We start from the raw sequence: 15,432 nt of genomic DNA, 5'->3' as shown, positions 1-15,432 counted from the left end.
ACTCTTTCTGATTGCATCAAATAATGCTTGTATAAAATATATGCTTTGCATTGTCCTCCTTATTTACCATTTTTCATGCATATGTGAGTCAACTTATCTCCTGAAATGACCCAGTTTTCTAAATCTATACCAATCACACCCTACGTCACTCATCAGCTGGCTCTGTTGGGGTCAAGAATACTCCTACCACCTTGTTATAGAAACACACACGCCCAAGGCCAACCCACTGTGATGATTCCAGCCGGATCAGCTCTAAGAACTGACTTTTGCTCCCGTCCCTGAGAACAGATGACCTGGGCTCCCATCAGTAAGTACCATCTCAAGTCCATGAAACTTACATACTCTTTTGTTGGATAAGCAGACACCTTCACCTGCTCTAAAAGGGTGGAAATCCTGCAAAGGATCCCAAAGGACAGAAAGTGTTCTCAAGTGACCACATCACCACCCGGTCATCGGCCCTAGCCAACACCAACTGAAAGGAAAGGAGGGATGTTAACTTTCCAGTGAAAAAGATGCACTTCGATATAACCCCAACAATGTGGTTGTCAACCAGTGAAAGTCTTTCACGGTTAAAATAGAAAAATCAGGATTTAAGAAAGCTCAACAAATAGGTATTTCTGGAGATAAGATAAAGGCCAGTATGAATTAGTTAGAAATCTGAAGTATGAAGTCTTTTTTGCTGTTGTTATGGTGATCTGTGATCCTTTTTTAATTAATTAATTACCTAATTATTTTTTTGGCTGTGCCACACAGCTTGTGGAATCTTAGTTCCCCAACCAGGAATTGAACCTGGGCTCATGGCAGTGAAAGCACAGAGTCCTAACCACTGAACTGCCAGGGAATTCCCAGTGATCCTTTTTTTTTTAATTGAAACGTAGTTGATTTACAATATTATATTAGTTTCAGGTGTACAGTACAGTGATTCAGTATTTTTGCAGATTACACTCCATTATAAATTATTATAAGCTAATGGCTATAATTGCCTATGTTATATAATATAGTGAAGTATGAAGTCCTCTAACAGATTTATGGCTGTCAAATAAGTAAGACAGACAGAATTAAGGGAGTGACGTCAAAGCTGGTGGAAGTTTACAGGAGAATGATGTGGCTGACAGACACCAAGGGTCTCTGACTCACAGTAAGGTTAATATTTCTCATACTGGCAACAGCGCCCACTGCTTTGGAGCCTTTATACACACTGTCTCATTTCATTCTTAAAACAGCCCTGTAACAAAAATATCATCTCAACTTGGGGCTCTAAGTGACTTGCCCAGGGTCATATACAGCTCTTAAGATCCACCTTGGACTTGAATGCAGACAGGTCAGCCTAACTTAAAGCCAGTGGGGTTTTTTGTTTTTTTGTTTTTTTGTTTTTGGCTGCATCGGGTCTTAGTTGCGGGGCACGCGGGCTCTTGCCCCGCAGCACGTGGGATCTTAGTTCCCCAACCAGGGATCAAACCCGCGTCCCCTGCATTGGAAGGTGGATTCTTAACCACTGGACCGCCAGGGAAGTCCCGCCCCTGGGTCTTAACCATCCTAGCAGCTGCTTCTTTGTCAAACAGAATCTCCAGCATGGTTTCATTCACAGCCCGGTCCAGCCCCTCCCTCAGAAAGTATTTATTGTGGCCTTAGAAACTCCCAGGGACCTGGGTTTCCAACGTACCTTGCCCCACGACAATGACCTTGCCCCCATGGAGCCTGCGTGTTAGTTTTGTGGGGGGGGGGGGGGTTGTGAGGTTCTCTTGCACTACCTGTTCATTACACTATCAGTTTAGAGCACAACTCTGTAAGCATTTTCTTATGGATAACACAGACTTCATCTTAAAAAGAGCTGAGACATTAAAATCTGTCACCAAAAACTGACAAAATGCCTCCAGTACCTTGAGGTTTTAGAGCTTTTTTCTTAGTTTTCAATGCCGGGACAAAACCACCTGAGTTTGCAACTGACAACTTTTCTAGTCCAATTCTCTTTTTATTTTTCCTCCTAAAAGAGTCTGAACAACACAGAGAGCACTGTCAGGAAAACCATCTCCTCTTGGTCCCGCACATGAACACCATGGGAGTGGCCCCACCAGGCAAGGTGACCAGCCCAGGCCTCCTCCTCCTGGGCTCCTGCACTCGGGCCACACTTTCTACGGTGCTGCATACACCCAGCACCGGCCGCCAAGAGAGGAGCCTGCATGAGGGCAGGTGGTCTCAGAGCCCCCCACCCACCCCCAGGCACAGAAGGAGAGGCAGCTGATAGTGCTTGCCTGTGTCTCCCTAACTGGTTCCCCGTGAGCTCCTGCACGTGCTTATCTGCAAAGAAATATCAAGAAAACAGAGGGCTGTGAAGTTCCCTTTTCCGTTTGGCACAGTAAGGACAAGTTACACAAGTCCAGGAAAAGGGGCCTGGGAGTGACCAGCCCTGAGATGCCTATGCCGGTCAGAAGGTAAGGCTGTCAAACAGAGTTAAGACCCCCAAACTATAGAGGGAAGAGGACACACGTCCTCAAGACTCTCTGATCAAACCAGCAAACCGTCTGGGACCTCCCAGCTGCTTTGAATTTAATAATATTCCTAGGTTTCACAAGTTAATGGCAATTTCATTCATATTTTCAATTCTTCCTGAATCAATATTTTTGCAAACAGCTTTTGGGTGCAGTGTGAAAAATATGCAAACGTATTAATTCCATGTTCCCTTTCCCATATTCTATAAATATTAGCATTACCAATCTTCTCAGAGGACCCCAAAGTCGAAATGACATCTTTAAAGGGGTCAGAATAATTGTTATGTTTCTATCATTAGTGAAGATTCCATTAATTTTGTAGTCATTTTATTCGACCCAGTAAAGAAATTTAAAATTTCACAGTTGCATTACAATGGAATATTTAAGTATCAAAATGAACTGGAATCAAACATGCCATGGACTGATTCCTGCTTTCCCCGGGAGCCGTGCAGCACCCGATCCTTTCCTGATCTGAGAGCGTGACTTCTACTCACTGTCAGGTTCCAGTTGATCTGGGGGATCCTCATATGAAGGTTGAGACTGAACAGAATCAGCAAGACTCCAGTCACCACAAACGCACTGCAGCTCACAAACTCAAAAAAGTAGAGGCCTTCACACGGGGAGCACTCCATGATGGTCTCTATGCAGATGAACGCGATCAGGGCCAAAATCTGGGAAGAAAATTACAAACACACATGTACGTGTACGTTCAGCACACATCTGTGGACACACGTGTCCCCAGCATTTAAATAAAACTCAACCACCGCCGCCACATACAGCCCCGGAGTTTTTCCCCTGGGGACAGCAGTATCACGGTCAGGAATGTGACCTGATCCAATTCTTACCCAAGAACAGGTATAGGGGGCTTAATGAAAGGATCAGATTCCTCATGTGAACAACCAAGCCCCACCACAGGACACTGACAACAGGCTGGTGCCGTGCAGCTCCTCGTGAGGAAGCAAACAGGAACATGCCCTCAGTGGTTTTAGTCTGCCTCTGCCACGAGTAGGTGGACACTGCCTACCCACGCTTCTCATGTATAGTCTCCACCACAAGGATGCCAAACATCAAGAGAGCAGGGTCCTGGTGGCATCTGCAACTACCTTGCTGGTTCAGCTGAGGTCACACAGGCTGACTGAGACCCTTGATGGCTTTAGGAGAAGGATTTGTATAACCCCCTTTCCCCATTTAGAAGTCCCACCCAAAAATAAGGCCCACCTAATTAACTCATGAGCCATGCTTTTAAAAAGTTTATCATTGGACTTGATAATAAAGAGACAGCCTGGCAGTTTATAAAAACATTTTAAATCTACAAACAATAGAATCAATTTCTTTCGGAAGGGCCAAAGTAACACTCTAGCAGTATGTCCCAAGCATGAGAGATCATGAAAGCAAACAGGTATCAATGGAAATCACCAGTTTCAAAGGGAGATTTCAGGAACAGGAGGCGGCAGAGGGGCTGAGTTAGTGGCCCTGTGATCAAGGAAAAGTCAGGTGGTCTTACACCTAAAACCAGACCAGTCTTGGGCTCCTGGTCTGTACCCCACTTCCGCAACCGAACGCCTCGCCGCCCACTACCTGTCAAGCCTGTGCCAGAGCTTCCAGGCCGGACCCCCCCAAAAGTCAAGGAAGCACAGGCAGGCAGCTCTGTGGTTCCAGATTTGTCCTCAGAACCAGCAACGTCAGCATCACCAGGGAGCTTGTTAGAAATGCAGAATCTCTGCCTCCCCGCCTTTACCTCCAGAGTCACAGTCTGCTTTTTGGACAACATCCCTAGATGACTGAAGTGTGGGAAGCATAGGAGGCACAGGCTGCTCTGGGGCCCTTCTCCACCTCCAGGAGTCCCACTCGTGCCTTTCAGTGCCACGCTCAGCTCACATCTTCCCCACGCCCTTCCTGATTGCACCTCTCCCTGCCAGACGTGACTGATCCTACCCTCTCCCAGGAAAGCTTGCAGGTCTGTGGTTGCGTTCCATCTATCACACTTGCCACCATGGATCTCTCTGCCTCTTGAGCTCTTTGAGCGTAGGGGCCAGTCCATCTCCCTCCACCCCCAAGGCACCAAGCTCACTAACCTGCACAAAGCCAGCGAATGGGGGCCCGGGGAGCCTCTTCAAACCCACCCCAACAATTCCTGACGGACTTGTCAGCCTCCACATAAAAGGAAGGCAGGCACTGCTTTTTCCATGCCTTTCTAACAATATGTGGTCTTTCCATATTTCTATTCTAAGTCAACACGTAACAATTATGGGCCTTACAGCATACTTTGTGCTTCTCCTAATGGCCCTCCTTATAATTCTCTACAGAACCAGACACTTTGATTCTCAATCTGAATTACATGCCTGACTTGCAATCAATTCACAAAGAAAGAGTTCATGTAAGGGAAGCTCCTAAAAAAATGTTTCTTTTTTTTTTTTTTTACCCCTGTAATTGGACCTAGTAATCTTGGGCAAGAAATAACACACATCAGTATAGAGTTACAAATGTCTCTGGTATGCTAACTTCAACCGTATTTGTGTGGGAAGGTAACATCTACATTCTTAAATATTAAAATAAAAATGGTTTCAAGAATATGCAAATCCAATAGGCAATTCAATACATACAGACAAAATTCCCTGCTCTCTAGCTCATATGCTAATGAAGGAGTTTTTAAAAAGTAGATTAAAAATGTAGCATGTTAGACAGTGATAAATACAAAGAAGAAAAATCAAAGCAGGGAAGGAGAATGAAATGTAACCAGGCAAGGGTGTTCGAAATTTTAGGCAGAGTGACCACGGAAGGTCTAAGAAGGTTCTAGATTTATTACAAAGGATATTAAAGTATATGACTGAACAGCCAGATGAAGAGATACACAGGGCAAGGTCCAGAAGGGTCTCAAACACAGGAACTTCTGTCCCCCTGGAGTTTGGAGTGCACCCCCCGCCCCCCATCACCTGGATGCTTTTTTGGTTCACCAACCTGGAAGATCAATCCTGGAGTTCAAGACTTTTTACAGAGCTTAATCTGGAGCCCCTCCCCTTTTCAGAGGTCAGTGGCTAAGGCTGAAAGTTCCAACCCTCTCATCACCTGGTTGGTTCCCCTGGCAACCAGCCCCCATCCTTAGGAGCTTTCCAAAAGTCATCTCATTAACACAAACTCAGGTGTGGCTGGAAGGGATGTTAAGAATATCAAAAATAGGGGACTTCCCTGGTCGCACAGTGGTTAAGAATCTGCCTGCCAATGCAGGGGACACAGGTTCAATCCCAGGTGCAGGAAGATCCACATGCTGCGGAGCAACTAAGCCCGTGCGCCACAACTACTAAGCCTGCGCTCTAGAGCCCAGGAGACACAACTACTGAGCCCGTGCGCCTAGAGCCCATGCTCCGCAACAAGAGAAGCCCCTGCTCGCCACAACTAGAGAAAGCCCACATGCAGCAACAAAGACCCAATGCAGCCAAAAATTAAAAAAAAAAAAAAAAAAGAAAATCAATATCAAACACCTCTTATCACTTAAGATATTCCAACGGTTTTAAGAGCTCTGTGCCAGAAATGGAATGAAGACCAAATATATATTATTATAAACCACAATATCACAAGTATTCCCATGTGTAAAGATACAGATACATAAATACATACATATGCACAGCTATATACATACAATAATTTAATCAATCCCCCACTGATAGGTAATTAGGTGGTTTGTAATACTCTAATAAGCTGTACACTTTTTATAAAATTTATTATATTGAATTATAGTTGACAATGTACTGATTTCTACTGTATGGCAAAGTGATTCAGTTATACATATATTTCCCTGTGCTAAACAGTAGAACCTTGCTGTTTATCCATCCTATATATAATAGTTTGCATCTACTAATCCCAAACTCCCAATCCATCCCTCCCCTATCCCCCGCCCCTTGGCAACCACAAGTCTGTTCTCTATGTCTGTGAGTCTGTTTCTGTTTCATAGATAAGTTTACTTGTGTCATATTTTAGATTCCACATGTAAGTGTCAGAGAGTGTTCTGCCTACGTTTTCCTCTGAGTTTTATAGTGTCCAGTCTTACATTTAGGTCTCTAATCCATTTTGAGTTTATTTTTGTGTATGGTGTTAGGGAGTGTTATAATTTCATTCTTTTACATGTAGCTGTCCAGTTTTCCCAGTACCACTTATTGAAGAGACTGTCTGTTCTCCGTTGTATATTCTTGCCCCCTTTGTCATAGATGAACTGACCATAAGTTCTAGTAAGCAGTATACTTTTTATTTGCCTGCACTTTTGGCACAGCAAATCAAATTTCTTCCAGCACATTGAAATCTAACAATCACTGCTGAAGCAAAACCTATCAGTTGGCCAATAAGAAAATAGGGACTGGGGGAATTCCCTGGTGGTCCAGTGTTTAGGACTCCATGCTCTCACTGCTGAGGGCCTGGATTCAATCCCTGGTTGGGGAACTAAGATCCCACAAGCCACGTGGTATGGGGAAGGAAGGAAGGAGGGAAGGAGGGAGGGAGGGAGGGAGGGAGGAATAGGGACTCAAAGTTATACTGGAAGCCAACAACTTCAAAGCACCTAAAGAATCAAAGGTAATTCAACTTACAACAATTCTGCAGTAGACAAATACACAAGGAAAATTGCACAGAGATGTTCAAAAAGATGTAAATAAGGAATAGCTATGGCAGTTGCTAATCGGGAGATCACGGGTGTGCCCTTGAAGAGAGCCCTTTCCGGGTAGCATCTACCGACTGACCAGGAGCAAATATTTGCACGGTTGATAAGTAAACTGATATTAAAACACTGTCAGATTTCCACAACTGTGGCTAATTATGATTGGCAACATCAAAAAGCGGGGAGTGGGGGGGACATAGCTGGCTGATTAAGGTAACATAAAACTTAAAAAAACTTCATAAACCCCCTGTTACCAGTGGGGGGAGTGAAAACCATCAGGACCCTCCTGAAGGGCTGTGTTAATGGCAGCACATGGTTCACAGTGCATCCCGTTCCCCTCCCTCAGAGCACACTGTAGGGTTGGAGATTTGTGCTCAGTTTCCTGGGGCAGATTCTCTCTCAAGATAATGAAGCTTATGCTCCAACATCCCATCCGTCACAACTCCTTTTCCCAGGTGGTGATGGAGTAACAGTGGGCGTTTTGGGGATTCAGCAAACTGGAAGTTTTGGGGTTTTTTTAAGGATTTTTAAAACATTATTATTTATTTTTTGGCTGTGTCGGTTGTTAGTTGTGGCATGGGGGCTCCTTGTTGAGGCAGGCAGGATCTTTCATTGCGGCACACGGGCTTCTCTCCAGTTGTGGCGTGAGAATTTTCTCTTCTCTAGTCGTGGCACACAGGCTCCAGGGCGTGTGGGCTCTGTAGTTGCGGCGCACAGGTTACACAGTGCATGGCCTCTGTATTTGCAGAACGCGGGCTCTAGTTGAGGCACCAGAGCTCAGGTTTAGTTGCCCCGAGACAAGGGCGGTCTTAGTCCCCGACCAGGAATCAAACCCACGTCCCCTGCACTGTAAGGCGGATTCTTTACCACTGGACCACCAGGAAAGTCCCGGCTAACTGGAAGCTGAGTGAGAGAGATGGTGAATTTGGGTTTGGTGGTCGCTTTCATGTACGGCTATCGCAGACTTCCCTGTGATCTGACATCATAAGGAAGAAAAAGGTGCTAAAATTCACAAGATCAATGTGTCTGACAGTGCCAAACTAAAAGTGTGGGTGGTGAAGGGGAAACGGGGTTTGAAACATATGGAGCCAGAAGTTAGCATTCTTTAGAAGAAGAATTCTTGGGCTTCGCTGGTGGTGCAGTGGTTGAGAGTCTGCCTGCCGATGCAGGGGATACGGGTTCGTGCCCCGGTCCGAGAAGATCCCACATGCCGTGGAACGGCTGGGACCGTGAGCCATGGCCGCTGGGCCTGTGCATCCGGAGCCTGTGCTCCGCAACGGGAGAGGCCACAGCAGTGAGAGGCCCGCATACCGCAAAAAAAAAAAAAAAGAATAATTCTTCAGATCATCAAACGCCCAAAACAGTAAGTGGACAGTTCTGTTTTCATTGGTGGCTAAATGGAAGTTGTGCCCTATCAGGAATATATCCAATAATGCAGAGTATGCAATTATAAACACACTATATACCTTTCCTCCCTTTTTGGTGGGAATCACATGAAATAGAATCTATCATTATTCTGGGGTTCAGGGAATTCCCTGGTGGTCCAGTGGTTAGGACTCCGCAATCTCACTGCCGACGGCCTGAGTTCAATCCCTGGTTGGGGAACTTAGATCCCACAAGCCATGCGATGCGGCCAAAAAAAAAAAACATTAAAAAAAGAAATTCCAGGGCTTCCCTGGTGGCGCAGTGGTTGAGAGTCCGCCTGCCGATGCAGGGGATACGGGTTCGTGTCCCGGTCTGGGAAGATCCCACATGCCGCGGAGCGGCTGGGCCCATGAGCCATGGCCGCTGAGCCTGCGCGTCCGGAGCCTGTGCTCCGCAACAGGAGAGGTCACAACAGTGAGAGGCCCGCGTAACGCAAAAAAAAAAATAAAAAAAGAAATTCCAATTTATGCATCCCCATGTATCAGATCATATCATAAAGTACCTGACAAATCTTGAACTGATAAAGTCTGACAGTCCCAAATAAAATGGCACACAAAGTTGCCTCCAACGAATGGAAACAGCCTGAAGAAACAAATGTTCCAATGACAACCTACACACATTCATCAATAAGTTGATGTATGCAGTGTAAGAGTATATTGATTGTGTAATGATGGTGCTCAATACAATGGAGTGGCAAACTAAAACTTGAATTGTTCTTGTGTACCCCTAAATTTCAGATCGATTTTGTCTACTTTTTCAGAATTAACTGATCATACTAAAATTCAAATACCATCGATCTTAGTGGAGGCCAAAAGTAAAAACAGAAAGAAAACACTTTTAGAATTTGTAATTTTGTATGCTTCTCATTCTTAAATAGTCATTATTGCACCCAGTTTTATATTTTTAATTTCATATCTTTTTCCTTAGAGCGGGTCTACAAAGTCATATGAGTCTCAAGCCTCTCAAAACCTGGCTCTGCTTTTGACTGCGGGCAATCAAAGGTGAGTGGATAAGATACGTTACTCCTGGCAGCAGCCTTCAGGAACTGTGAGCAATTTCACCACGCTCCCTCCCCTGCCAGCCAGCAGTGCTCCTGGTGGGGGTGGCCTCTGAGTAAGGCTGATGGGCAGCCAGCTCCCAACTGACCTGAGATGAGTGTGTAACACAGGGGAGAAGGAAACCTCCCTTGGGTAAAGTCATGGAGATTTTAGGTTTGTTTGTTACTTTGGCATAATCCAGCTCATGCCGACTAGGAAGGGCACCTTGGCATAATGTTAAATTTGCACAACAGGTCCTGGGTATTTAGTACAAAACTGCAAATTTTTACAGGATGAATGTTACCACACCACTCACTCTTAAAGACACCCGATCCAAATGGTTTTACAGATCAATTCTTAACAGACTGTTAAGGTAAAGATACTGCTTATGTTATATATATAAATTTATTTATTTATTTATTTTTGGCTGCATTGGGTCTTCATTGCTGCACGCAGGCTTTCTCTAGTTGTGGTGAGCGGGGGCCACTCGTTGTTGCGGTGCACGGCCTTCTCATTGCGGTGGCTTCTCTTGCTGCGGAGCACGGACTCTAGGCGCATGGGCTTCAGTAGTTGTGGCTCACGGGCTCAGTAGTTGTGGCACTCAGGCTCAGTAGTTGTGGCGCACGGGCTTAGCTGCTCCATGGCATGTGGGATCTTCCTGGACTGGGGATCGAACCTGTGTCTTCTGCATTGGCAGGGGGATTCTTAACCACTGCACTACCAGGGAAGTCCATGCCTGTGTTATTTAAACTAACAAAGAAAAGCATAAAATATTTGGAATTTCTGGGATTTATCTATGTGGTAGGACTGTGGATAGATTTTTTTTTTTTAACTTAGGCTTCTATTATTTTCCAAAATTTCTACGAGTACATGTTTTTATTTTAAAAATGAAATAATTTTATGTCTATAAACACTTTGGGGAAACATCCAGATTTATTATGAGTTACGTGTTAGTGACCTCTAAGAATCATTCCTTATTTGTTCTGAAACCATTCATGAATATTTTAAAATGACATTATATACTTTAATGGAAAATGAAAGTCGCTCTCCAAATCCATGTCAGTCCCGTTTCTTTATCAGAGAGTTCATCATCTCCAAGGCCTCCCTGACCTCAGACCATCCTGTTTCCTGGCCACCATTGCACTTTTAGTGCAGGGAGTGGGCATGTAAGAAACAGGGCAGCCTTCTATATATATATATATAAAATAGGTAAACAACAAGGATGTACTGTTTAACACAGGGAACTATGGTCTTATAATAACCTATAATGGAAAAGAATCTGAAAAAGAATATATATACATATCTGAACCACTTTGCTGTACACCTGAAACTCACACAATATTGTTCGCTTAATTTAAAATAAATAATGCACACTGTATTTATTTCAGTAAAAAAAAAAAAAAACAGTGTCACTTTTTCCAACTTCTGAAATACTGTCCATTGGTTTTTTTGTTGTTGTTCTCACTTATAAATAAATCAAACTGTATTTCAGTAAAAAAGAAAAAAACAATTAAATATAAATTTCTTTTAACAAAAAAGAAAGGAAAAGAAAAAGGGCAGCCTTAGTCTCACCAATGGGATGGCAAGGACCCTCCCCCCACGCCTCCTAAGTGAACAGTACTGTCCTGGGTATCTATGAAGGTATCTTGGAAGGTTAGACAAAATCCTAACCTTCCTTGATCATCAGTTTATGAAAGGATTTAATGAAGCTCATTTTAAAATACACCTGCAAGCAAAAATCACAGTATTTAAAAGCAATTTCCAGGGGACTTCCCTGGTGACACAGTGGTTAAGAATCCGCCTGCCAATGCAGGGGACATGGGCTCAAGCCCTGCTCCGGGAAGACCCCACATGCCACGGAGCAACTAAGCCCATGTGCCACAACTACTGAGCCTGCATGCCACAACTACTGAAGCCCACGCGCCTAGAGCCTGTGCTCCACAACAAGAGAAGCCACCGCAATGAGAAGCCCGTGCACCACAACGAAGAGTAGGCCCTGCTGACCGCAACTAGAGAAAGCCCGCACACAGCAACGAAGACCTAACGCAGACAAAAATAAATAAATTGGGGGGAAATAAATAAAATAAAAACAATTTTCAGGACTCTTAAAAACCACCAGGTGCAAAAATGAGTCTCCATTTGAAGATGTCTGTCACAACGTGAATCCATGGTGGCTCCTATGTAGCCAGACAACTTCTTCAGGGACCCTGACAGCTCGGTGGCACCAGGGGGCTTGCTGTGCTCAAAGTCTGTTGCAACCCAACCAACACACCCCATGATACACGCGCAGACAGGTAACTAACCAGGTACCAGGAGCTCAGGGAGGGGCTGAGGTTTGGAAGGCAGAGGGTCACTGAGGGTTTGGGGAACAGCAGAAGGCTCTAGAAAGCTTCCTGGAGAGCACTGGACTCAGTGATGTTAGAGAAAAAGCAAGAGAGGAACATTTGTGCATGGTAGCGCCTAGCTTTCCAACTGAGTTCCTTGGTTGGGGGTGAGGTGGAGGGTAGGGACAGAACCCAGCCCCTCACCCAAGTACCTTTGTTTTAGAGGTTCTTAAACTCTTTTGACCAAAGAACAGGACACCTGTTAAGAGTCTCCTGAACCAACACTACAGGAAGTATAGCCTGCAAATCAGCAGTCTGGTTTATACACTGGGAAAATATTTCTGTTGTGCTTTTTAAAAAGAAACTTTTTTTTAAGTTTGAAAACTACTGTGGCAGTCTGACCCTTCCAGTTGCAGAGAAGCAGTCCTGAATTCGCACAGTGTGCTTCGGTGTGGTCCCCATGGCCACCCACCTTTGGGTTTCCTCATGCTAAGCCCCATGCTGTTTCCATCATAACAACATCCCTCCTGGTCTTGGGGTCCTCCCAGCACATCGGCATATTAACAGTTCTGAAAAGGCTCACGGTAAAAAAAAACCTGTTTACCTTTATTTGATGTGCGGATTATGTTACCTGAACACAGAATGTTTTTTTTCCTCAGCACACCTATTAATACTACATAGCAGAAAAAAAAAAACTACTACATAGTGGTGTTTGGAGAGAAATGAGTTTGGGAAACACAAAAAGCACGTGCTGGTCAGTATTCAACTTTGTCAGGTCATACACAATTTAAACGCACAGACTAAAATACAGAAGCTCATTTACTCAGCAGGGTAGCAACCAGTAAGGACCCTGTTAACTGAGTGATACACACACACACACACACACACACACATATACACACACAGAGCAAGGTCCAAAGTACCTTCAGAATCAGACCAAACTCTAATCAGCTCTAGCACGTTAAAAATTAAAATGTCTCTCTTCCACCAGTACTGAAAAATTATTTGAGAGATGAGACAAGGCTTGTATTTAGCCACAAAGATCCAACAGGCAAGTTGTTAAAATGTCACTTCTTCTGGAAGACCCCACGATGTGCAGAAGAGAGAACCCAGAGTGGGCAGCAGAGGGCACTTCAGGAAGCAGCTCCATTCTTATCACTCACAGTGGATGCTTAGATTGGGTCCTGGGGCCAGAACTGCAGAAGAGGAACAGGAGCCCTTTCCCTTCCATCCTTCTGAGTCTGGAGGCCAAGGAACTGAAGTTGCTCTATATAGGGCCAAACATCAGATCACCTTAAAGCGTAAGCTCCCAGGCCAGAAGCCATGCGGGCCTGACCTGCAAAGGGTCTCAAATAGCTAGCTGTGCAGTGCCAGGCACCTCAGATTGACAATGGCTTGCATTTAGGGAGCATCAATAATGTAAGAAGGATGCTCTCAGGCCCTGTGCTGGGCACAGTCCATTTGTCATCTCTGATGCTCATGACCACACCTCCATGGTGTGGCCCAGAAGCTCTGTCCCAGGCCCCAAAGGTAGTTTCTCCACATACCTCGTTCTTCTACACCAGATGCCTAATGGTTGATTTATCCAGGGTCTAGAACCTCCCCACACCCTTGGCCATGGGAAAAAGCATCAGTGCATAATTTCTCTTCAATGAACACAGCAGGAGACCAGGGGAGCCAGTGTCACGCAGGTCTCTGACAAAGCACACAACTTGATTACTCAAAGGGATCTAACAACAGTAACATCTCACTTTTCTTAAGCAAAATAATCCATGAGTTGCTCCGCTCAAGGGACGCCATCCCATGAGGAAGGGAGATTTAAGGTATTACCCTCCTCTCCCCTGAGACAATAGAGTAATGAGCAAATATTTTTTGGTTCTGAAACAAAGGAGCTAATTACAGGTGTAAGTTATTTAACCTTCAATCAATACTTTTGCGTGTGATCTTTGGTTCCATTGTTTTTCTCCAGCTAAGTAAACAGTGTCCAAGGTACAGATTTGAGAGATGCAGAGAATTAAAAGAAAACTACCTGCTCTGGAAATGCAGGGACGCCCCCAGGAGCTACAGCCACCCAGGCAGGCAGGGAACACTAATGAGGCAGTAGTTAAGCAAAGGAGCCAAGGGGCAGAGGCAAATAAGTTCCTGATTGTTGAGAAGGAAGAGATGAGGACAAAAGAGAGGGAGGCTGCCAAGGGCTCCGGGCAGTCAGAAGAAAAGAGGGGACCAGAGAGGCCAGTTCTGCCAGCCACACTCCAGGCTGTGGTCACTTCAAACCTCTGAGGGCTTTGTTTTTGATTGAGGACAGAAGGACTCAGGCTGTTGCTGCTCCAGGGAGCTGTCTGTTGGTTGGTCTGAGCGTGGCCCAATGTCACAAGGCCCACTTCAGCCAGTGCTCTGACATGTTTTTTAAGCTGGGTTCTACTGTGTAAATAATTGTGCTATTTTGGAATCCTAAAGCCATATGTAAGTTAAGAGCTGAACTCAGCAGACTGCATTTTGATTTCTTTTTCTGGCAAGACTCTCACCTTTCACATAAATTATTATACTTAACAGCATAAACGAGCTCTAATGCACACGTATTAAACCCACACGTTACTTGCTGGCAACGGCTGGCCATAGCCTATGACAGTCTCAGACAAATTACAATAGGCTTATTTGGGGACATCCAACAACTTAAAGCACACAAACAGTATCATCCAATGAAGTGCAAAAAACATTTCCTTGTTTTTTTTAAAAAAAAAAAGTCTAGAAAACTTTATTATGTGGTTGATGATATAACTGCACATGATTTCAGAAAACCACAGGACGGTCAGCATCTTTTTTGCCAAAAGAATGCCCACAACATTTTACTGCAAATGCCATCCTGGCCAAAAAGCTACATTTTCAGACCATTTAAATTAGTAATGGAGCAAACAAACGCACATGTAGAGGACACAGGAAACAAGCGCCTTCAAACCACACACATCTGAAGATGTTTAACTACACTGCTGGCATTTGGATTTTCTTTTCCCCCTTCCTTTCTCATATCCTAGCTTCATGCATGAAGCTGAAATCCCGGGAAGCAGTGTCACATCCCCAAAGTGATTCAAAAGCAGAACGCAACCTCCATCCCCCCAACCCCCACTCCTTGCTCTCTCTGCTTTAATTCCCGGGGGTCTCCCGGCCCCAACATCTCTGACAAACCACCTTGACAGATGGGAAAAAGGGGACAGCTTTTCTCAGTGAATGAGAAACCAGCAGGCCATGAGCAGCTTTTTGCTAAAGATTAATTTAGGCCAAAATAGCGACCTGCATACTAAGAGGCCAGGAGGATATGCGCCTAGAAAACCCAACTCAGCCTTAAGACCTACAGCCGTAAAGGCCCCCAGCACCTCAGCATCATCCAACTGAGGAAGGGTCCCGCAGGAGAGGAGCCAACTTAAGTGGCCGAAGCCCAGGGCCCTGAGCACAGATTCAGAGACTTAAGAGACTCAGGTACCTTCCTCCACACCTTAGCACACAAATCAAGGCAC

The 15,432-nt window shown here is 44.8% G+C and overlaps 1 protein-coding gene across 2 annotated transcripts in view; it reads right to left on the bottom strand.

The window, feature by feature from the left end:
- Nucleotides 1–15,432, bottom strand: part of CMTM4 (CKLF like MARVEL transmembrane domain containing 4) — a 63,258-nt gene that overhangs the window by 7,359 nt on the left and 40,467 nt on the right. For both annotated transcript variants that reach the window (XM_007457314.1, XM_007457315.1), the window contains exon 2: nucleotides 2,984–3,160. In XM_007457314.1, coding sequence (XP_007457376.1) covers nucleotides 2,984–3,160 — 177 coding nt within the window. The remainder of the gene's footprint in view (nucleotides 1–2,983; nucleotides 3,161–15,432) is intronic.

This window comes from Lipotes vexillifer, unplaced genomic scaffold (genome assembly GCF_000442215.2).
Source record: "Lipotes vexillifer unplaced genomic scaffold, Lipotes_vexillifer_v1.1 scaffold504, whole genome shotgun sequence".
Classification (NCBI taxonomy): Eukaryota; Metazoa; Chordata; class Mammalia; order Artiodactyla; family Lipotidae; genus Lipotes; species Lipotes vexillifer.
Note: the sequence above shows the minus strand (reverse complement) of the source record. Positions and strands in the feature narration are given on the sequence as shown.